General features: G+C 40.7%; 1 protein-coding gene across 1 annotated transcript in view; it reads right to left on the bottom strand.

Annotated features, from left to right (window-relative positions):
* Window positions 1-22,620, bottom strand: part of DIDO1 (death inducer-obliterator 1) — a 48,271-nt gene that overhangs the window by 7,766 nt on the left and 17,885 nt on the right. The window contains exons 6-16 of the mRNA XM_021553577.2: window positions 22,183-22,395; window positions 21,464-21,689; window positions 8,783-9,230; window positions 7,800-7,959; window positions 7,262-7,378; window positions 6,938-7,042; window positions 6,390-6,525; window positions 5,710-6,256; window positions 4,795-4,948; window positions 3,720-3,809; window positions 2,911-3,106 (exon numbers count right to left, since the gene is read on the bottom strand). Of these exons, the coding sequence (XP_021409252.2) occupies window positions 2,911-3,106; window positions 3,720-3,809; window positions 4,795-4,948; window positions 5,710-6,256; window positions 6,390-6,525; window positions 6,938-7,042; window positions 7,262-7,378; window positions 7,800-7,959; window positions 8,783-9,230; window positions 21,464-21,689; window positions 22,183-22,395 (2,392 nt within the window). The remainder of the gene's footprint in view (window positions 1-2,910; window positions 3,107-3,719; window positions 3,810-4,794; window positions 4,949-5,709; window positions 6,257-6,389; window positions 6,526-6,937; window positions 7,043-7,261; window positions 7,379-7,799; window positions 7,960-8,782; window positions 9,231-21,463; window positions 21,690-22,182; window positions 22,396-22,620) is intronic.

Below are 22,620 nucleotides of genomic sequence, written 5' to 3' on the forward strand. Positions count from 1 at the left end.
TCGGGTTTGTAATGCCACATTCCTCCACTGCTGCTGCTTTTCCTAATGAAATCTGCTCAGCTGAACACAACAAACTCCATTCACAGTTCAGGTAAAATTTTGGTGCATTTGTTTTTTTAAAACCATTCCAGCAGCATGAGGAGATTTCATGCCTTTCTATTTTATTAAAACTCACAGTCCCTATAAAAAACTACCAAAAGACATACCAGCATTTGTGGAATCTTTGCTGATACGTATATGTCTGTTTTATTAAAATTCAGCTACATAAGATAGTTGCTACATTCCCATCACCACTAAATCCCTTAAAAAATCACTTTCTATCAGTAATTAATTCTGATTATAGTACTTTTACAACTGGAAGTGGTGTGTATGTGAAACAGAGAACTGAATTCACATACCGTAAGCCACTGAGAAAGGACAGTGCAGAAGAGCCCATAGCACATAAAATCTGGTAATAAATATCTGAGTTAATATAAATCAGGATAACCCTCCATTTTCCTGTGTTTTTAAGCCACCCACATCAAAGTTTTCTGCAGATCTTCTAGGTACTAGCGCAGTCCTCAGTTGTGCTCCAAATCCAATCCATCAGAAAACAGGAGAAATTCCTAATCCACACGTGCCTGATACAGCTGGAAAATCTTCTAACTAGGATTTCTGGAGTGGCAGGGCTTGATTGTCCTCTCCCTCCTCCCCCCTCAGCTCATATTTATCTAAATACGACAGACCATCCAAAGGCAATGCTTTTCCAGGCCTTGCTAGACTCTATTGGAAGGCACACGATTAAATTTAAGGAGACAATGACCACGTTCCACAAAATATTTTTATTGATTGTGAAAGAAAGAAAACACAGTAAATTCCATCAGATGTCATTAAAAAGGTGTGGATTACATGCTGTGGTTTTCATACATATACAAAACAAGAGGAACAGCTTACCTGATTCTTTTCACTCGCTTTTAAAACACAACACAGCTTAGCACGTCTGAGACAAAGGCTGCCACAGGAGTTTCCAACAAGTGTTAGCTGATGGCAGAACTCTTTAGTGAATCTTCTATGAAACTGTCCCATCTCATGGCCTGCCTGCCGTTGGAACCTTGTTTCTGCTAACCTTTAACCTACTTGGCCTACAACTATTTCTGTCAATTTGAAAACCTGCATTATAATATTTGCCTCCATGAACACCTGCAGATGAGACCTGAACTTGTTCTGAGCAACTCCTTCCAGTTTTGAAATACTTGTGCACTTGAAACTCGGCAAAACCAGTCTGACATTAAAAATATCTCTTATTAACAGTAAAGTTTGGCTATATTTGCCAGCCTTCAATCCAAGGTAAAAGAGTTTCATTTGAAATGAAGCCCATAATGTAGAAGTTAAAAAAGTGTAAAACAGAAAGCTGGTATTTCCACAGGAATGCAAGCAGCAACAATTAGATAAACGGAGTTATTTATCAGACCAGCAGCAGACATTTATAGCAGCTTCAATGGCCAGTCCCATCCTTGTGCTACTGCCCAAAAAGGATGGTATTTCTTTACTTCTGCCTTGAAAAGCCAGTCCATGAATTAAGATTCTTTGCCTACATCCCTGTGCCAAGGTCTTTTGTATATGGTCTTTTCAATTCTTGGCTATGAAATGGGATTAAATTTTTTCCTAGCTTTCAAAAATACAGTAAATTACAGACTCTGGAGTACTGAGATTCAACAATCCTAGTTATCCAGTAATTTAGACAGCAACTATCCTGCCTCTTTAGTTATTGCCTAAAAACAATCACCTAGTCTGTGCACTGTTCAAGGACAGATAGAAGAGATTTGAAGTGTATGAGAAAAATCTTGTCTGGGGATGCAGTACAAGCCCTCAGCCATCTCATGGAGGAAGAGACAGCACTTAACTCATGATGTTCCATTTGTTGAACACCTGTCCCAGCCACTGTTGCTCCTGCATTAAGCTCTGAGAATGCTTTATTGAGTTTTGTGCTACACTTGTGTCTGAGGGGCAGAGCTCACTCAGTCCCCCAGAAAGGTGAGCTCCTGTTGTTGTTCCATACCTACCATGCAGTGCCAGCCATGGCCACGACAATGGAGTTCTGCCTTCAGTGCAGCCTGCAGCTCTTCAGCTTCCCAACTTGGTATTTGCTATAAAACTTACATCCTTTTTGGAAACTAAGCATATGCATTTCCGTATCCTTAGATGAAGATGGCTCCAAATTTTGTAGAAGGGTGTTTCACAGCTGAATTAATTCTCATGTTCAACATGGGGCAAACTGACCAAACATCATTACAGCTAATTTTTTTTTATCTAAAGATAGAAGAATCTAAGCCTAAGGAATGGGTCCCTTTCTCCCCAAAGGACTGATTTTCTGAAGTCAGTGATTTGACTAGAGTTTGATCCAAGTAGAACAGAAGATTTCAAACACCTCATGCCCCACACTGCATGTACATAGTAACTCAGCATGGGCAGTGACAATGTAGTGGAAGCATCAGAAATGTTACCTGTGTCTTCACTCTGACTTCTTGATGCCTCTGTGGGATAAGTTTCCTGCTTGAATTAAGTGATGGTGAACAGCTTGTACAGGTCTAGGGGTTGTGAATGTAGTAGTTGCTGATAAGAGGGTGGGAGTTTTTTCTGGTTTTTTTTTTTGTTGTTTTTTTTTTTTTTTTTTTTAAATATAATGGCTGTTCCACATCCTTGACTTTACATGTAAACTCATTCTCCTAAGAGCATCTTGTTGGAAAGACTGAAGTTTGGACAATTTTATCTTAGAGTTTGATTTCCAGTTTTTCCCTAATTATGTACTTCAAAATTGGTATTATATAAAAGATTTAACTAATGATTACATTAAATATTCAAAATTTGTCTCAGATTGCCTTTTGTCTTGTGATTTTACCTAGCATTGAACCTCCCCTGTTTTGTGCTTACCTGGTCCCTCAAAGGGCAAGAGTTTGGAAGGAATTGGGTCCTTAGAACTCAGGGGGATCAGGTAGAGATCCTTGACATGTCTGTTGTTATTAGCTACAACACCAAAACGACCACGACTGCTAAAATAGGAGTAGAGAGAGATATAGGCAACTTCTTCTTCTTCTGTTGCAGGATGGAAACGAATCAAACACAATTCCTGGAATACAAAAGCAAAGTGGAAAAATTCAACCTGCAACATACCAGCAAATGAAATGGTAAAGGACAAATTCCAGAGGTAAAATAAACTGCACATTTATCACTCCAACTATGCCTTCAGGATAACACTCTAGATTTAAGAGACTACTGCTGTTCAATTTGCAACATTAAAACAGAATTATGTTTGTCATTTTCAGAAACACAAATTACTTGTGTATCTTATTTCAAACTGAACAGCTTGAGGCTCAAATGAAAAAGAAATGGAAAATTCTTAGTTTCATGTTTTTCTCTATAATGTCTATAATTTTTTCACCTCTGAAGTGGTTTTAATACTAAAATATTAATATTTCTTTAATATTTGAATTTCAATCTCCAATATTTCAGTTAGTAAATAGTTTGAAGATTTAATTACTGTGCAGGAAGAGAGATCAAGGTTTACAGCTTAATAAACACATTACTAAAATAAATAAAAAATTTCAAAGAAGTTGTTTAGGTAGTTTTCCATGCGTGATCTATGTCAGCATTTGTTGTTTACTACCCTGTATTATAAAAAGTTGTCATTTTACATTGTTGTCTATTTCTTCTGGGTTTTGCAAAGGATTTTAAGTGAATACCTTAGAAAGCGAAGATTTGAGTTTGCCAACATAATCCCAGACTGTCTTCGGTGAGATCCTCCCACCAATGTGAATTGTGTCAGGTAAATCCTAAACAAGAAGCATTACATGGTAGAGTGAGAAAAACCAAAAATTAAACCCAAAAAAGGTAGTGCATGTTGCCCCATCCCAGTAGCCCAGTGGATAGTTAAATTTTAGTAGACTTTTGTACATGCTTTTAAATTCAGACAGGCCATTCCTAAATTTGGAGGTATTTATGGCCTGTGACCCAAAGGCCCACAAGATACATGGAACAGGTACACACCCCAAACAGGGAGAGCAACAATACATCAAATAGTCCTGTATACCCATTACTGGCATTTATAGGAAAACTATAATATGTATATATATTGGTTTTTATAGAGAAGCTGCTATCTGAAATACAGCTTTTCTCCACATCTGCAGAGACCCCAAATCACTTGAATTCTGGTGAAATTCCTGCTATGAGGACAGTGAAAATCATTTCAGCAAAAGCAGTATTCCAAAGAACAAGCAAGCCTACTAAGTCCTAAACCATACATTTATGTTTGAAAATTCCTAAGTCACCTAAAAGGCCCTTGAAAGAAAAAAAGAGAAAGAAAAACCTTTCTACTGTCTCAGTATTTGAATGTATACCCTCTCAGAACAGTATCATCCAACTGGTTTTACTTGAAAGTTAGTAACAAGGATGATACTTTTCAAAAACAGCTGAACAAAATTTTCTAACAGATCACATCAGTGACCCATCCAGCTTGAGAACAGAACAAGGCACACACTTTAAAACACTGGCTCCTAAACAAGGAAGCTGATCTAAGGCCATTATCCCATGTTAGATCCTAACATATGTATAAACACGTTGAAAGACATTAGAATTCTTCACAGATTTGTAAGGAATTTTTAAAAGGCTGAAGTTTTTTTCTTGAGCTACTTTTCCTATTACTACAAAGATGTCATTTATCACTGCTACAGTTCTAATGTAACTCTATAAACACACAGTGCCTCCAGCCTTTCTATCACCAGGAACTGCAGCACAGACCCATTCCAGACACACACACACCTCACTAAGATAATCAAAGCACCCGGAGACTGGATAGGCTTTAGTGACAAATTTGGCCACACTCTGCATGTTAATAAATCCTTTCCAAATGGTGTTGAGACGGGAGAGAAAGAGGGAAGTGTCGCTGTCCTGAGGTGAGCGAGGCTCTGCAGCACTGCAAAACAAATCCAAACAGAAAGGTTACAGAATGCCAGTGAGGATGGGTCCTTTATTTTAAATTTTCTTCCCTCCTCCTATTGATCTGATACTTTCTTTCGAATAAGTAACAAAATTTTTACTAGATGGTTCGTTAATGTTTTCCATCAACTTGGTACTAGTCAAAAAATCAAGGAATAGCAGAAAATAAACTTGTAGCTGCAGACAGGCAAAGAGATGCCAAAAGGTACAACTTTTATAAAACCAATTATAGACTTGTCATTAATTAAGTAATCAATATCCTTGCAAAAGAATATACTCAGCAGTATTTATTTTTACTATTCTGTATATTCAGGATGTGGAATAAATCCACTTCCTTTCAAGATGACCAATTGGTTAATTTAAATTTGTATTTAGATTCAAGAGTATTTTAATACAGGATGAAAATGCACCTCTCCTATGCATTGTCTTCCTAGATATTAATGTATATTAAGACCTCTAAGTCTGCATGACACCCTCGAGTTTTATTTCTCTGCTGGAACACTGAAGAATCTTTGTTGATACTCTGTGCATCTTGTTGATGCATACACTGATACTCTGAAAACTTTACCAGCTAGAGAAAGTAAATAAAGAGAGATGGTATTTTAAAACGTGAATCAGGCTCCCTGAACTTTAAACCTCAAGAAGCCTTTTGGTTGAAGGAAAGGGAACAGGATATGGGACACATGGGAATCTGCAGAGAGCCACAGGAGGGATGTGGCAGCTGCTGAGGATACGCACTTGATGTTGGGTGACTGATGAACTGCCAGGTATCTGGTATCTGGTGAGGAAGAGGGTTTGGTTAATATTGATTTGGGGGCAGCCATAACTGATTTGGAAGTTTCCTGTTTGGTTTCCCCCGTGGAGACTTTGTCAGCTGCGGGCCCAGGATGCAGGGCCGGTGTCACAGTCCCAGAGGAGCTGCTCATGGCTGTCCTGGGGTCTCTGCCAGAAACTGTCACAGTTGTGACAACAGGGCCAGCACAGGAGGCAGCGAGAGCAGACACCTCTTCAGGTACAGCAGAGTCTGTGCTGTTCTCGCTCTGGCTTGTAGGAATGGAAATTCCTTCTGTGGCTGGCTGGGAAACCGTTTCTGCTGCTGGTTCAACATCAATGTCCATTGCATCATCAGCGACAGGCTCTTTGTCAGGCTCTGCTGCTGGGGCTGCTGCAGGACTCTCATACTTGGCCTGCACTTCTGGCTTGGATTTCGACTCCACCTTCTTAGCAGAAGCCCCTGACTTCACCTTCTTAGCTGGTATCTCATCTTCTGATGCTGAAATCTGACCTATAGATTTATATCAAGCACTTCTGATTAGTATTTAATAGTAGTTTGGAGCAACTATTTAAAAAAAACAAATAAACAACACTTAAGTAACAGCTCTTTTACTTTGCCCAAGGTCAGCATTGTCAATAAATACCTGTACAGATTTTACAGTTCAGGTCAAAAAGATGGGCTCGATGCTGACTTGTTGTATCCTTCAACATGCTGCTAAAAACGTCTAGAGAAGGAGGACTGTTCAAATTGGGTGCAGCTCGCGTTGATTCCTGCTGTTCCTAAAAGTGATTGAGCACAAAAAAAATTACAGTTTATCATTAACTTCAACAATAAAAAATACTCTGACAGCTGTTAATTCAGTTTTTTAAAAGACTGCATAGAAGTCCTTGCTTAAAGCATATCATGTCAGTTGGAGTTATCACATTACATGTGTCCAAATTTCAAGCCACAGTGCTTTTAGGTAAAGCTCATGTTAAGAAAGAAAAGATTTTTCTGTAAATTGACATCAAGGGCTGAAAAATACACCTAATACTGGCTGTTGCAGTCCTTCACACTTGAATGCTCACAGCACACCCAGTGGGCAAATGATATCCCCACAGTTCAGTGAAACCATCTGCCCAAATCTGAAGCCTTAACTGCCATTGCTCCCACTCCACATCCTCATGCTGAAGGAACAGCCCCAGTACTCACATCAGAGTCAGATACTGGTGGAGAATCCTCCATATTGACAGCAGGCACATGTTCCCGTTTTACAGCTGCTTTCTTGATTTCGTGAGATTTGCTTCTTGACTCCACCTGAAAGAAACAAAAGTGTTGGTAAAAGCTCCATATATTTATTTTACTCTGTGCTTTGCTATCATTTGGTATGTGGTAGGGGAAAAGTGTATTGAAACTGAGTGTTATGAGTATTTTGTCAGGAAGAAAATGGTGCATTAATGTATAATGGGTGGTAAAGGCTGGCAAACTTGTTCTTAATTTGCACTTAAGGACATCGGGAAAAATTATGTTACTTACTGCCTTAGCTGGTTTCTCTTTCCACACAGACAGTTCTTTAGATAAAAGTTCTTCTGGCTTCATTCTCACCAGTTTTGACAGGGAGATCTCCTCACGAAGGACACGATGGAAAAGTCCCTGAAAACAGAAGAGACTTTTGCCATGCAGAAGGGAACATGCTCAGGTAACTGACAATATTAACAGTGTTGGACAGGCAAAACCTGCTCCAGTTTCTTAATTCTCTATTTATAATATCACCTACTTATAAGCAAACTTGGAAAGGTGCAGCAACCAGAAATCAGGGATGAAATAAACTCCAAGTATAAATATATCACATCAAATGCTCAAACTGTATAAATACCAATCACCAACTAAAGGCTTTGAACTTCTACTTAGATAAAAATATCATTAAAATGCTTGCATGCCTTTCATAACATTTCATAATTTAATTCATAAGTCTCTATTTTGAGACTCCTAACGTTGAGGGTAGAGTCTGACATGCCATTCAAGCCCAAAAGCATATTTCTATACAAGTTTACTGTTTAAGACAATTCCAAACCTGGTTTTTGGGGTCCTTGAGATTGAACATGATGCTACGGTATTTGCTCTTGTATCTGTTGTCTGTCACTTGGAACAAATTAAACATCTCCTTCTCAATGTTGAGTGCCACTTTCCCTACTTCACTCTCTGTCATGACCAGGTCATCGCTGTCATTGACTCTGTGGCAAAAAAACCAGGAATGTGTGGTTATGTCAGGGTGACACAAAAAATACATTTTTCAGAGCTGACCTCAGCTGCTCCTCATACAAGAAGGGCTTGAGACTCCTTTATATGAAACCTCAAAGCCAAAGTCTATCTCAGGATCTTGAACTCTAGCACACTTTAATTACTGCAGATGGCCATGGAGGACACAGCTTTGGGAGACTCCTGCCATCTGGAGCTTCTCTGCCAGGAGTGACACAGGGAGCCCAAGCACCTGAGTTTCAGTCCTTGATTCCCCACTTGTGACCAGCATTTCCTTTTCAGAGACAATACCAGACTGCAGTGCTCTATGGCAAGTCTATATAGTTGTCATCTTTAATGTGGGAAAAGCTGCATTTTTTGGTGTTATTTTTTCCTAAGTGATAGCTGCCTGTTGACAAGAATTTCTTGTTGATTTTCATGTTGGGATAGGAGGGAATCTCTCCTTCAGTGAGATTTAACTATGGTATTTCCTGTACTATGTTCCCTACAACTCTACATCTCCAGATTTTAAAACTCAGAGCACCTACATTATAAAAACTTCTAAGATGTGATTTAATCCTTCAACTGTAATTGTCTCCATATAAATGGAATAGAGGTTTCTTTTTATAAAGGCTTCGTCATATGCACATTTATTTTCTATCAGGAATTTTTATTTCAAATATAAACCTGAGATGCTGATTGCACTTGTAGTAATTTGTTGCATAAATTCAATCCCTCAAAATTCCTTATCAAGACAAACTAAACTCTCCATGCTACTTCTAGGTGTAACTTCCTATATAAAGTGTTTTGAATTCCCACCTCTTCCACAAAATTTCTTTCAGGGATCGTCGAATATTCTGTCGAATCTGCGAGTTGGGCTGTGACTGGGCAGGACTGGCTGAGGCTTTTGCTTGACTACTTCCAGCTGCAGCTGACACAGAAGACAGTGAAGGCTTTTTGAGTCCTCCACTCAAACCGGAAGATGGAGCTGCTTTCTTGGCAACTGATGAGCCATGAGAGAGAGGTGACTGTTTGGAAGGAACACTGCCTGAGGAAGGCCAAGGTTTCTTGGGAATGACACCTTTGAAACTTCCAGCAGGTTTCAGTGGTGGTTTAGTTAGTGAGGTGTTGGAGTAGGATGGGGACTTCTTTGAAGGCAGATTTTTGGTGAGAGAAGAGGACTGTTTCTCCATGATAGATACCACAGCCTTCTTTGGTGCCAGCATGGACTCTGCTCGATCTTCGTTCCTCTTCTCTTCCCTTTGAGCTGTTAAAACAAAGAGGAAAATACAATATTAAAGGCTTAATTTTATAACTCTGTATTCATGAAGACCAAATATCAATTTATAAAGAAAAGTCTGTGAAATACCATCTCCACTGAATAGCTACCAGGCAAGCAGTTTAAGCTATTTATTCTCACTTGCCTTGTTAAAAGTGATTTTTAAAATCATGCCATGGTTGACTTGTTTGTTGAAAATTTTGTGCAAAAGAAAAATGAGAGGGGGGGAAAGGCACCACCTTCAAAGATTCCTGAGTGGGATTTCATGGTTAAGCTTCAAAATCAACCCAAATACTTACACATATAAAAAATAAAAATAATGCAATACAATCCACATGCTACATTACATGAGAAAGTCTCATCAACACTTTACAGAACCAGTCAATTACCGAGGTTGACCTGACAACAAAGTCCATGAACTTGAAATTGCACTAGTATTACCCTAAGCTGAATATTACTGAAGTTTAATAAACCTATTCAGTTCCTAGCTAGAGTCTAGATTTAAAGAGTATTTAAACATTAGCACTGCTGTCAGGCTGCAACAATCTAATTCTCACCATTCTCAAACTATTCCATTCATAATATTCAGTTTTCCATTGAAAATTCTAATGTTACAGTAACTGATACACATCATATACAATGAAATTTACAGTCTAAGTAAAAGCTCTCATTTTCACACCTGTAAAAGATAAACCTGGCACAGGATTTTAAAAGCAAATAAGTTTTTAAATTGCATTTCATCTATACCACCTGGCACTGAAAGGAACAATTCAACCCAGCAAAAAAAGCCAAACCTCAAAACATACACATAACAGAACACAATTTCCAAGACATCAAATTTACATTAGGTAACATCAGCATATGGATCCTGAGAGCTCAAATGAGGATGGGTTCTGAGGCAAAACAACCAAAAATCAACTCCTAAAATAGAGCTGTTTCAAACTTTGTTGAAAGTCTGTAGCTGTATCTGCTCACACCCCTTAGGTGCAAAGTGCAGGACACTTCCTGGGCAACATCCAGGAGTCCCAGCAACTCTACCAAGGACCAACTGGTCCCTCTTCACCTTCCAGGTCTGCTCCGATGAGGGCGGCAATCACTGGAAAAGGCCTGAACTGTCCTTAGATGGACTTGATGGGGACTAAGCCCTCCTAGGGGGGGCCTGGTTCAAAACACCCCACACATCAGCATAAATTCCCAATGTAATCATCCCCCAAACTGCAGAAGGTTTGGCATTCTTAAGGGACAAATTATACTACCTTATTTCATGAAGAAATGGCCTTGCAAGTTTCTGCATGCCTAGTGGAGACCAGCACTTCCCTGGGCAGCAGCATGCACTTGCAGCAATGCCCCTCTCAGCCCCCTCCCCATAACTTGCCCTTGGTGCTGGCAGCTTCCATGGACACTGGTGGGAGATGAGCCAAGAAACACCACAGGAGCTGACCTTTTGTTAGGTGAAGTGCAGGAGTGTATGCTCAACACAAGAAGCGAGAAGATGGAGAGACACTGTATCTTTAGCCCAGTTTTCTCCTAGAAATGTTTTAAAACTGAGGATTTTTTCTGAGCCAGATTAACTACTTGAAGTGTAAAACAAAACCAGCTATCAAAATATATTAAATAATTTCATAGGCTGGGCTGATTTTGCTATAAATGAAATGCAATTAATACCCTCACACTACCCCCAGTTTTCCCTAGACTGGCCTTGATTCCTGTCTGAGCGAGCAAGGGACACCTTCCACTGTGACCAACAGAGTCTCTCTGTATGTGTCCCCTAACATTATTCCAGTTGTTAAGAGACTCTGGCAATGCCAGGAGGGAAGAAGAGGATAAGGAACTATTGCTGATATGGTTGATTTGGTCAAGCAGGGTCCCCAGAACCCGAGAGATAACCAGCCAACCTATTGTGAGGTCAGTCTTGAACAGAGAGATGGCAAATATCCAAAACATGTGCACTGGTAACACTGCAGAAATTTCCCATTCTCTTTCTCCTGGTTTATTTATCTTCTGCACAGAACTGTGCCTTTCCAGGCAGGTAGGACAGTAGCACACTCTGTGACCTTACATGACAAGGCAGGACAGAACAGCTTGGCTTGCAGTGACAGCAAAATTCAATCCTCAGTACTAAGATGCTTAGTTCTTTGTGGTTACAGCAGAAGTATGACTGTAATTTTATTCTTAATCCTCTAACCACTATCTATGTAATGATTAGTTCACAGTAGTTAACAAAAACTACATTGATAAAACTAAAATCAGCAGAACCAAGATGTTTTGTATCCATCAGATGTTGTGTATATATAAGAACTATACCTGCACTAAACACCTTTCTGTTCCAAAGAGCTATACCACAGTAAGACTATAGATTTGTAAAATAAATTAATAAACAAAAAAACCCAGCTCCTAGTACAAAGCTGGAGTGACATTCCTGAGCCTGAAGGTCACCAGAGTCTGTAAGGTCAAAGGACACACAGAGGCATCCTTTAAACCTGCCAACTAACACCATGACTATTCTTAAGGTGTGTGATTTTATGCTTCTTTAGCCAACAGAAAACATGTAATTAACTCCCAAGCATCATGCACACCTGACTGTTTCAAGACACAACACTATTTTATACCAATTTCAAGTGTCTCCTGAGCAGGACTTGTTGATCAGACATGGATGGCACAGATTCTCTATGTACTAGCTCAGCCATAAATGACTCCTTCAGCTCTCCAGAACTACCAAGGTCCTGTTCAAACTGACACTGTCCAATCAAGCATGTGCAGGTTTTAATAACAACTCTAGAATACTTAGATCTTCTGTACAAACAAATAATCTGTAACACCTGTACATAATCTAAAAAAAACCCCAACTCTTACTCTGTTTTGACAATGAGAAATCAGAATTTTTATCCTATCAAGTTTTGGGTTACAGTGTCAATATGCTGTCCCATAATTCAGCTGAAGCAACTCACTGTGCATTACATGGGTCTTAAATGCAACGCCCAAGAGCAGCCAGTGGAGGGTGGGGAAGGAGCAGCGCTGTCTTTTGGAGTGGCAGCTCACTCTCCTATTCATTTAGCCACAATGTGAGCACACCCCAAAGGTGACAGCACCTCCTGACAGGAATGGGAGTGTGGCAGCATTATGTTTGGAAGCACTAACAGCAAAATGTGCTCTTTTCTGAGAGCAGTGTGCCAACACATATGGAGCTTTACTTCGGAACAGATGCCAGAGCTGCTCAGCTAATGGATGAGACAGATCATGGACCAGGTATTCCCTCAGAACCATGACTTCCAACTTGGAAATGGCCAGATTGCTTGGCCCTGCAGTCTATGGGCAGCCTGAGAAGGCACAGCCAATGCTACTGCACACACTAGCCACTGTGTTTTATACTATTATGGTGGGTTTGGTCCTTTCCATCAGTAGCTCCAATGCACCTGTAATAAATACCCTAAACCAAATTTAAAATAAAAGGATGAGACAAGCACTGAACATCAGCCTATCCCACCTAAGTGATTAACATGGAGTTTCACCACTGGCAGTTTAGAATAAGGCATTTGGTGGTTCTTCTATTCAACCTTTTAAATACCCAGGTGAACCTCCCTGGCTTGACATCAGAAACACAACAGAAAAGAACAGTAACTCCCAATTGTCCCATTTTGTCTTGTGGGCCACTTGTTAGGACAGGAACAGGATCCTTACTGACTGAAGGGAGGCATGGACTAAAGAGACCGAGGTGCAGCTGCAGCTAATACGCCAGCACGTTCCCAGGGTGAAACCCAACAAGTCCTCTGCTAGAAAACTTCGCTCCTCCCAGGCTTAACAAACAGCATTGCTTGGTGTGCTCACTACAGGCACACACAGAATCTCTCCCACCAGGTGTTGACAGACACAGAACCCCTCCCCTGAGGAAATTTCCCCTGCAGTTACACTTGACATTACAACACACAGCTGTGAACGAGGTTTCTGCATGCGGAGCAGAGCTTTCACAGCATCTGCTGGGACAGATGAGCCTGATGGTTCACATCTCAACACGGTGTCTCAGCACTGCCAGGCCACTGTGGAGGACCAATTAAGCAGGATTTCCAGAGCATAGGGTTGTTAACTTTGCATGAAGGATTTGCAGGTTGTATGTGTAGCCCAGTCCCTCACCAACACCCAGAGGGGCTGGGTTTCACACCACCAGCATGTACATTATCCAAAGGAAACTCTTGTTTCTTCTCCAATCCTTAAAGGATATTTCTGTATAGCATTTAAATCTATTCTGGTTCTTTCCTCTCCACCCAATCCTTCCTTGGATTTACAGCTTTTGAAAGCCACTTCAAAACTCCTGATTTCTATATAGGTTATCTCATTTGTGATGAGCAGTTTTGCTGAAACTATTTTTTTTTCATTTTTAAAATACTACAATAAATGTGCTATTTCTTTTCTCTGTTTAGTTTTAAAATTATTCAAATCACTGCTCTTGAAAAGAACATTCATTTCTGGCTCTAGTTGATATTAAAACTTTTAAATGCTGTGGAGATAAACCACAGGCTATCACACCTGAAGAGCCCATTTCACAATGACTCCAGTAAAGCTGGAGGTTTTTTTTTGGTGGTTTCTTAAATTAAGAAAAGCATCATAGCTCCTCTTACAGGACATTAAAATACTTCTGTGCAATGTGCCTTGCAACCATGCAGAGTACTGCAATTTCCTCTACCGAATAAAGATCTTGGCATAAGGCTGTTCATACACCAGCACTACTATCTCTGGTGTTGAATATCAACTTAATGTCTCCCATGTTCTCTTCCACCTACATTAATCTACTTTGTCTCCCCAGGATGAAATTCCTCCAGGCACTGAGAGGAGCTGACAGCTGTGTGGTGTCCAGCTTGCACAGAACTTTCTGCAGTGGGAGCGCAGGCCCAAGGGAGCAGGACGTCAGGAAGGCAGTGCTTGAGGGGGCACTGCCCAGCACAGAGGCAGCTCAAGTCTGAATGGGTTTTACTGCTCCTGTTCAGACTTCTGTCTCACTACAATAGGGAGTTTTAGGGAAGCATCCAAACCCCCATATCTAATTTCAGTCTTATGCAAAGTATATGAACTTCTGTCACATGAACAGTAAGAAAGCTAGTAATAAACATTTTTCTTTAACAATAAACTGTAAAATTCCACAAAATTAATAATGCAACCTAAGCAGAGAACAGCTACTTGTGAGCCACTTTTTCAAAACTAGATATTTACTATTGTTTAAAGTAGATTTTTATACCCTTAGAGGGATGAAAATCCACAATGCTGCAGCAGTGCTGTTGAAATAAACCCTTTAATATCTGTTATTAAGTATTTAAACAGCCAGTGTAAAGGCTGAGCAGAGCCTGAGCCATTACATCCTGTGACAAGAGCTGATCTCTAGAGGACCCAGCACTGGCCCTTACACCAGCTGACAGAACACAGGTGAGCCCAGCCCAGCACAGCCAGTCACCTTCGCAGGACCTGCCCTGCCAGTGTTTCGGTGTCACACCACTCAGCAGTGACCTCGGCCTCCAAGTCCCGCGGCTCCTCGGACTCAGCCGCAGGTGGCTGCGGTGGCTGTCCCTGCACTGTTGTTGCAGCACTGCAGCTTCTCTGCTCCGAGCGGGGCAAGGCGAGGGCAGCCACTGGCACACAGCTGGCCTACGAGGGAAACATCTCACCCCTTTGCCAGCAGCTGAGAATTTAACAACCACATTTCCTCTCTGGACAACTGTTGGAGAGGACAGGCAGGATTTCCCAACCTCCAAACTGGTGTGGTTCAGCAGTTTCCCACTGCCACTCAGCCCATGTCCCAAGAGGAGTCATCCGACACAGCTGTGTGATGACCCCCTCCTGTGTGACTTGTGACCTGAGCAGAATTTAACCAACCCCGCCACCCCCCCACCCCAATGCAGTGGCCACTACCAAACTTTAATCCACAGCTTCTTCCGAGGTGAAACCTTTCAGAACTGAAAAAGCTGAGTAAAAGACACGGGTGAGCAGGTGCTTTAGCTGTCAGTCCTCAAGCACTCCACATCGGGAAGCTACTTACCAGTTGCGAGCCAGCTGTGCCCAGTCCCTGACAGGCGAGCCTCGGGCACGGCGCAGCGCCGCTGGGTGCCCCGAAGCCCCCTCTGGTGGCACCAGCACCGCTGCTGTGCAGATCAGCTCTGGGACCACTGCAGCTCCGAGCCTGTTGGACTGACCTCACACCTGCTTCTGCAGGGCCTTTGGTCACTCCCCTCACAGATAGCTCGGTGCTAGCCCTAATTCAGACGTGTTGAGCTGCTCTTAAACCGGTTTCAGTGTTAAGTTTTCACTGCTGTCTGCCCTGTCGCCTTCCATTTTCAAGACTAGAACAAGCTTTATTGAACACTAGTGTCTGGCACATGCTGCCTGCCCCACTGCTGCCCTCTGAAAGCCTCCATCAGTTCCGATCTGTACTGCAGTTAAGCTGCCTGTGTGCCAAGCCTCTACATTTAGGCACACAAAGTACATCTGTCCCTAAAGTTAATTCAGGAGACTCAAGAGACAAGGGCCTGCCTTTCCTGCAGTGATTTGTATTCAAGCCAACCTGTAGCCATGTGCTGATGCACATCTGTAGCTTTGATATACAAGGTTTATTTTAATCTACATGATACTGTAATGATCTATCTGATCTCCATTATACAACTACATCTTAACTCCTACCCCCCTCTTAAGGGAGAGAAGCACTATCTGAGGCAAAAAAAATGACTTCTTATTTTCCAGACTGTTCATGGATTGGCATCATCACTCCTTGCAGGAACAGGCCATCTTCAGGTTCCAAGTTCAGCACAGACTGGACACAGTGAATCAGCAGTGAACTTGAGTCTAAGTGCAAGTGATCACCTCAAAAAAATCCCTTTTATTTGGGAACTAGCAAAGAACTTTTTCACTGGCTATGAAGTCAAGTGAGCAAGTTCAAAGAACTGAAGTAAAATTAGTAAAATAAAGCAAAACAGCAAGAGGGTGGTGAGTGTTTTTAATCAAAATTTCATCGCTTTCAGTGCTGATGATGAGATAAACCACCCTCATATGTGCAGTGCCTCTGGAAGCTGTACCGGGTTTCTGCCCCCCAACCCTTCCCCTGAGCAATGGTTCTCACACTGAATGCCAGCACCCCTGATGGCAGGAGTGCTGGCCTGCTGTCTCCGAGTGCCTCGGGTGTGCTGCTGGGTGTCTGAGAGGCACATGCCAGGAGCAGGGACCAGCCTTCCTAACTTAAGAGATGGCAAAAATCTTCACGTGGCTGCCAGCCACAGGGCACGTGTGACATACCTTGCAGAGCAGAGAAGGGGAGCTCCAGTAGTTCACAGGCAGGAGATGAAAACAGCTCCCCAAGGATCCCACTGCTCCTTTTAACTGGCTGGGTCCCAGGGGACGTTGGCTTCAGCACAATTATGGTCTGCCTCCCTCCACAGGCAGGGCTTGGGTCTCGTGCCAGCCCCAGGCCAGCACAGCCCCTGCCAGTCTCACGATGGGAGTTCAGCACTGGAGCCATCAGGTTATTCTCCTGTACAACCCTTCCAAAGCCAAGTCTTCAAGGTGAATTTCTCAGAACTTCTGGCAGACTCATCTTGAGTAAGCTGATCATTATTGGTCTGTCAGCCCTTCAGAAAACTTCTCTAGTTCAAACATTTAGGCCAGACCGCTATACAGGGCAGCCAGGTGTCCCAGAAAGTGGACAGTACCAAAATCAGTAATTAATTTCCCTGGTACTACTTGATACTTACTGCCTCTCAGGATGGGCCTACATTGCAGCATACAGCATTAAGGAAGACACCTTGTCTTTCTAGGAGTCAGTTCAGATGCCAGCAGTACTTCAGTAACAACAGTATAGAATCGTACAGCCTAGTTTTTCCTGTGGGGAGGCAGTCATACCCAAAAGAATCCAGTTTACCAATAATCTGTCAGTCCTTGCAGGCAAACATATCTATGGCTTAAAAAGTGAAGTTTTACTAAAATGTATTTTAAGTTAAGCTAAACCAACAGCAGTATATCCACATCCACTGCACTCAACAGCCACAACTTCAGGTGGCATAATCTTGCCTGAAGAGCAGCATTAAATTGGCACCAGCCTGTGGGTAGACAAGACCTTATCTTTTACTCTTCATATCAGTACTTACAGCTCCCTACATCACTACTACTTCCTGAGCCATAAATCCTGTCTTTAGTGCATTCTCTTCCCCCTGCTCTCTGTAGAGTGGTTTACTTTCTTTCTTTCCTGTCTTCGTGCTGTTATTACATAAAGGAAAAAAAACACAAGCAAATGCACACAAATTATGCATACTATAAAATAATCCTGCCATTTTGATACAAACAGCAATTTCTGCTGGTGGGGCATCCCACTATCCCTGTGTTGCATTGTCAAAGTCTCCTTATTTTGTTAGAGGTGTACAGGAACAAACAGTGCAAGATCTGTAACTACACATGCATGTCCTATTCCCTTTGTGTGTGGTAAAGTTCAGATGTAGAAGAGATTAAAAATACTGAGAACAGGTAACAAAAGGAAATCTGTATCACCAGAGCCAGGGCTCCCACTTCCAGGAGGTGGCAGAGTTGTCTCTTCGGAATTCCCTGCTGGGAAGCAGGAGCAGGACCACACACATTGACGTTTTCTCTGAAGGAAACACTCCCCCTTTTCCAAACCCCACTCATTAAGAACTTTAGTGAAATACTGGTACCAAATAAGGTATGAACATAATTTGCTGTAAATTCACATGGTATCTATCTGCAGTTCATGTAAACACAAGTTTAGTGATTTGGTGTGACAAGTGCTCTGAAGTTTTCCCACAAGAACATTAACTTAAGCCTTTGAGCTTCTATCTAATAAACCCTTCTCATTCTCCTGAATGCTTAGTTGCTCTTCTCAGGAAAAGCAGGCAAGATATTTAAACCATTTTAATACCTGAATTAAGTAAATTATCACCTTGTGTATATATATTAACAAAACAGGTGAACTTCAAAGCTTTAAAGCACTAATGAATACTCAGCATTCTTAGGACCAGGTAGTTTAAAAACTGGGATACTGCAAATGCTTATCCTCTTCCCCTCCTTTGGGATTCATTTTCTATTTTAAAATTGCATTTGCTACTGACTTCTGCTTGACAATCATTAGCAAAAATACAGAAAAAAAGTGTTAAAAGTGTTGCTGTTGTAATATGGATCTTTGAACAATGTTCCTAAATCTCAACAATCCACATACTTGTGTGAATTTGGAAGCCAGGATGACTGTTGAAATGCAATATAAAAGCTGAGTACTGCATATTAAATTAACACAAAATTTCCTAACAAAAGTAAAAGCAACTCTTCTGTAAGGGAATACGACTCCAAGCTAATTTCCTTTTATATATGTACTTCAAATGCTGTCTGAAACTTCGGAAGTACTTAATGTTTGTTTATCAAATCCAGGTATTTCCCATGCTAGTTTTTTAATTAATCAAAATGATTATTTTCACTGGGCACAGAAAGATGGAAGATACGTATCATTTTTCAGGCACCAGATTCTGGTGTACCAAGTCACTTCAAAGTACAACCCTAACTCATATCCCCAAAAGAAACTTAGGGGAACACAGGGAACTTAGGAAGTGAAAACACACAAAGTAATGGGGTAACAGAAGGAAAAAAATATGACTGTTCTTGATAACTGCACAGCAGTAGCACCAAATATCCCTTTTCTAAACAACTGCAGAACAGGTTGGGAGAAGGGCCCTGGTGGTAGGCTTAGATGCAAATACCCTACATGCTCTGACCACCCAGTACATCTTTAGGAATGACTTGATTTTCTTAGTACTACTTAACAAAACAACCTCACATAATAACAACAAAATCTTGTAACTCATAAGTACTGAGTAAATACATAAAAAGATTAAATCTATGGCTGAAATTATACACAGTTTGATGTAAAGAGTATTATAGAGTAATTCTGTCAATCTGGTTAAGTTTTCTGAATGCCTAAAAGGCCACCTGCACTGAAATTGCAAACAAGGATTTGGTGAACATGGCTGGAAGCTCTGAAGAACACGGGCAGCCTTCTGAAATATTGCATTTGGAAGTCCTTTGCCTCTTCTGGACTACAAGTCCTTCATATTCAATGTTCAGAAATGCACATTTCTAAACTGGGAGTTGCTCAGTTTTAAGATTTGCATCTAAACCAGATTATGTTTGGTCCACTAAACATTTTCTTTGACAGACTAGTTCAGACTTAAGAGACTTCTCACTCTTAGATACCTGAAATGAAGTGAGATGACTCTCATGAATTTCCCTAATGCTGTAACTCTTGGGTTTTGAGCAGCATGTAACAATTTCTTAAAGAAATAAAATCTGCCACTTTTGCAGATGGTGCATTGGCAGCTTCTCAGGAAGATTACAGCTCAGACCTATCCACTGAAAAGCAGGACACTTTTTTTACAAATACACAAACAATTTATCTGGACATTTAGTAACAGCAGAGTTCCCACATATCAATGCAACTTACCTTAAAAGAAAAACTGAAACTCTTCCTTACATTTGATATGAGAGTTCTTCATCACATGAACTAGGCTGTTCTCTATTTGTTGCTAAAGTCTAGTATTTACAATGTTTTGGAATAAATTTCACTATTTAGCTGCAGGAATCCAGTTTTCTACTGGAAGTGGTTAAATCTGTAAAACCTACAGTGTAGCAAATCTTAAGAGCAAACTACCTTAAAAAAACCCCATCAAACTTCCTGCCTCAAAACCTGTATTCCTGTCTCTTAGGAAAAAAACAAGCCCTGTAGGAATAAGAACATTTTAAGTGAAATAGTTCCATGGACATCTGTAATTGTCAGAGTCAGAAAAATCTGACATAAAATAAGCTCTTATAGTTTAATTTATATCTTTTTACTAATTTTAGTTAGGTTTAAAACACTAATGTTTCTGATAAAAAAAGCTAAATTTTCTTTAGAAGAGCCTAAAAGGAATGAAGTTAATTAAAATATGTACCTTAAGGCAGTTTACTATACAAGAGGACAAGGGCCTAATATGCAGCAAAAATACACAGAGAAAAACTACAATCATTTAACTTGATGTAGGTAATGACCATTAAAATATACCTGGTATGTGCTATGTTCATCAACAGCAATTTAGGGTAGGTGTTCCCTCAGTGCTTTAAAGCTCTAAGTAGAAAATCTCATCTCAAATATTATTTATAACGTTATCAGTTACTTTAGATGTAAGTGTTCAATAATTAGGTTTACTTATCAAAATAAAATGTAAATTGGCTGAAGTGTGGTTACAGAAGCTGTGAGAACTGAATTTCTGATTCATTACTTTTCAAAGGAGTAAAGTGGAGGTCACATGGTTGGTAACTGAAATGTCAGATTTCATCCCAAGTTCCAGTTCCATAGCTGCATTATAAAACTACTCAAAGTGAGTCAATAAAAAAAAATGTCATAAGCAAAAAGTTTTGTTGAGGCTTCAAAGCAGTATTTACTTACCTTTGCATGACTTACAAGGATGCTACTCAAAACCTGCAAAAATATGTAAGGCAGTATCTCTGCCCAAAATCCAGTTGAGATGTGCTCTTGTGTGTGTGGATCATGTGTGGAATATGAACAAAGAAAGGGGGGGAAAAAAACCAAAATGAAGATAACAGTTCTGCCTCCCCCCCAGCATAAAAGCAGAGGACGGTCCGTAAGTTATTTCATGTAAGAAAGAAAAGCAGCAGGAGAATACTTGACAGTTAAAAGCTGTTTGCAGAGGTGTCAAGTATCGTTGGATACCACGCTGAAGATTTCACTCTTGGCACCCGGCACTGAAAATGCAAGACCTGAGAGACAGGTGCCAAATCTAAATTACAAAAATACAATTGAAATTAGTATAGGCAATTGCTGATTCACAGTGCACAGTGTACAAACTTTTTGTAAAACTTAACACAAATGTCTCAATACTTACCTCTAGATTAGAAACAGACACTTTCTTTATGGGAAAAATTTCAAGCTTAACCATGTAGTTTTCATCCAGAAATCAGCTGGGTAGATCGACAGGCTCTTAATCATACAACTGTCATATGATACATATGAAACTCCTAGAAGTGTCTCTCATTTGTGTGCATCTATGTGTGAATCTTTGAAGGTGGAGGAAAGTAGCTTGGTGCCACAGTAAGAAAAAAAACCCCAAATTCTAAACTCCCTAGTTTTGCAGAGCCAAGAATGGATGGGTATTCAAAGAAAATATGATTATTCAGGAATATCCCTAAGCCATACATACATTTGAACAACAGTGCAGGTGAAATGGCAGCAGTCCTTTCAGGCTTTACAGCATTGTAATTATGATCACTGGCCCAGGACGGCGTGACGGGTTCTGCCACCGGCTCTCGAGCAGGAGCTTGGGTGTTTGCCTCAGTCTTGGCTGTGCTCACAACAGTCTTCTTCACATTCACCTCTCTTTTCTCAGGGAATTGTCTCTTCTGGTTTGAAACTGGTTTGCTGCCCACCTGGATAAATAAAAGAAGCCTGATTATGAATAATCATCAAATATATTGCATTTCACAAACAAGCCAAGAGTTATACACATGTACACCTGTTTCTTTTATAGTAAACGCCTTACTTTTATAGTGCACCATTTGAAACTGATTACTCCAAAACCTGGTAATGTGAAGTTTAGTGTAAGAAGGCAAAATTAATTTGACTTAAAGTAAAATAAAGATGTATACTTAAAACAGTACTTTTTTAAAGTCGTTGCCATCTAGAAAACCCTTGCAAGGAACTATCTCCATCTAGAGGCAATTATTAAGATTTTTTTTTTAAATGACCGAAAAACATTTTATTGTCTTTACCACAGGAAAAGGCAAGAGAATAATAAAAAAAGTAACAGAAAGCTCCTCTTCAATGCAGGACTTGGCAGTTTTATTTGAGTCAAAAAGCAGAGCACAGAAATAAGGCACAGTGCTCCAGTGCAATTGCTCTGGATCATGAACACAAGCTTACCTGCTGCTGAGACTTTGGTATGCCAGGTTTTTCAGATTTCGGTTTGATCCTCTCTTTAGGTTTTGGTTTTGCATCCTTGCCAGAACTCAAGATCTTCATGGTGGCAGCTGCGTGTTTGAGGATGCAGTCATTGCTGCAGTACACGGAGTCAGGCTGGGCCACGTTGAAACAGCCAGGGCCAATGCACTTGGAAGCACCAGGAGCTTCAATTACCTTCAAATACAGAGAGAAATGGAGCGAGGTCAGACTTCAAAGGGTAAACAGCAGGAACAGCCTCTGCAACATGGAGAAATGCTGACACAGCTCATGTGCAGACTCTGCAGCTCTGACCTGCACAACTGCCAGAGCGAGGACAACAGCTGTTCATGACACAACACAAATAACCCATACAAAGGTTAGAATTTCACTTCTCTAACACATTTTTCTCAGTATATGCTG

This window comes from Lonchura striata, chromosome 17, assembly GCF_046129695.1.
Source record: "Lonchura striata isolate bLonStr1 chromosome 17, bLonStr1.mat, whole genome shotgun sequence".
In the NCBI taxonomy this organism is placed as follows: Eukaryota; Metazoa; Chordata; class Aves; order Passeriformes; family Estrildidae; genus Lonchura; species Lonchura striata.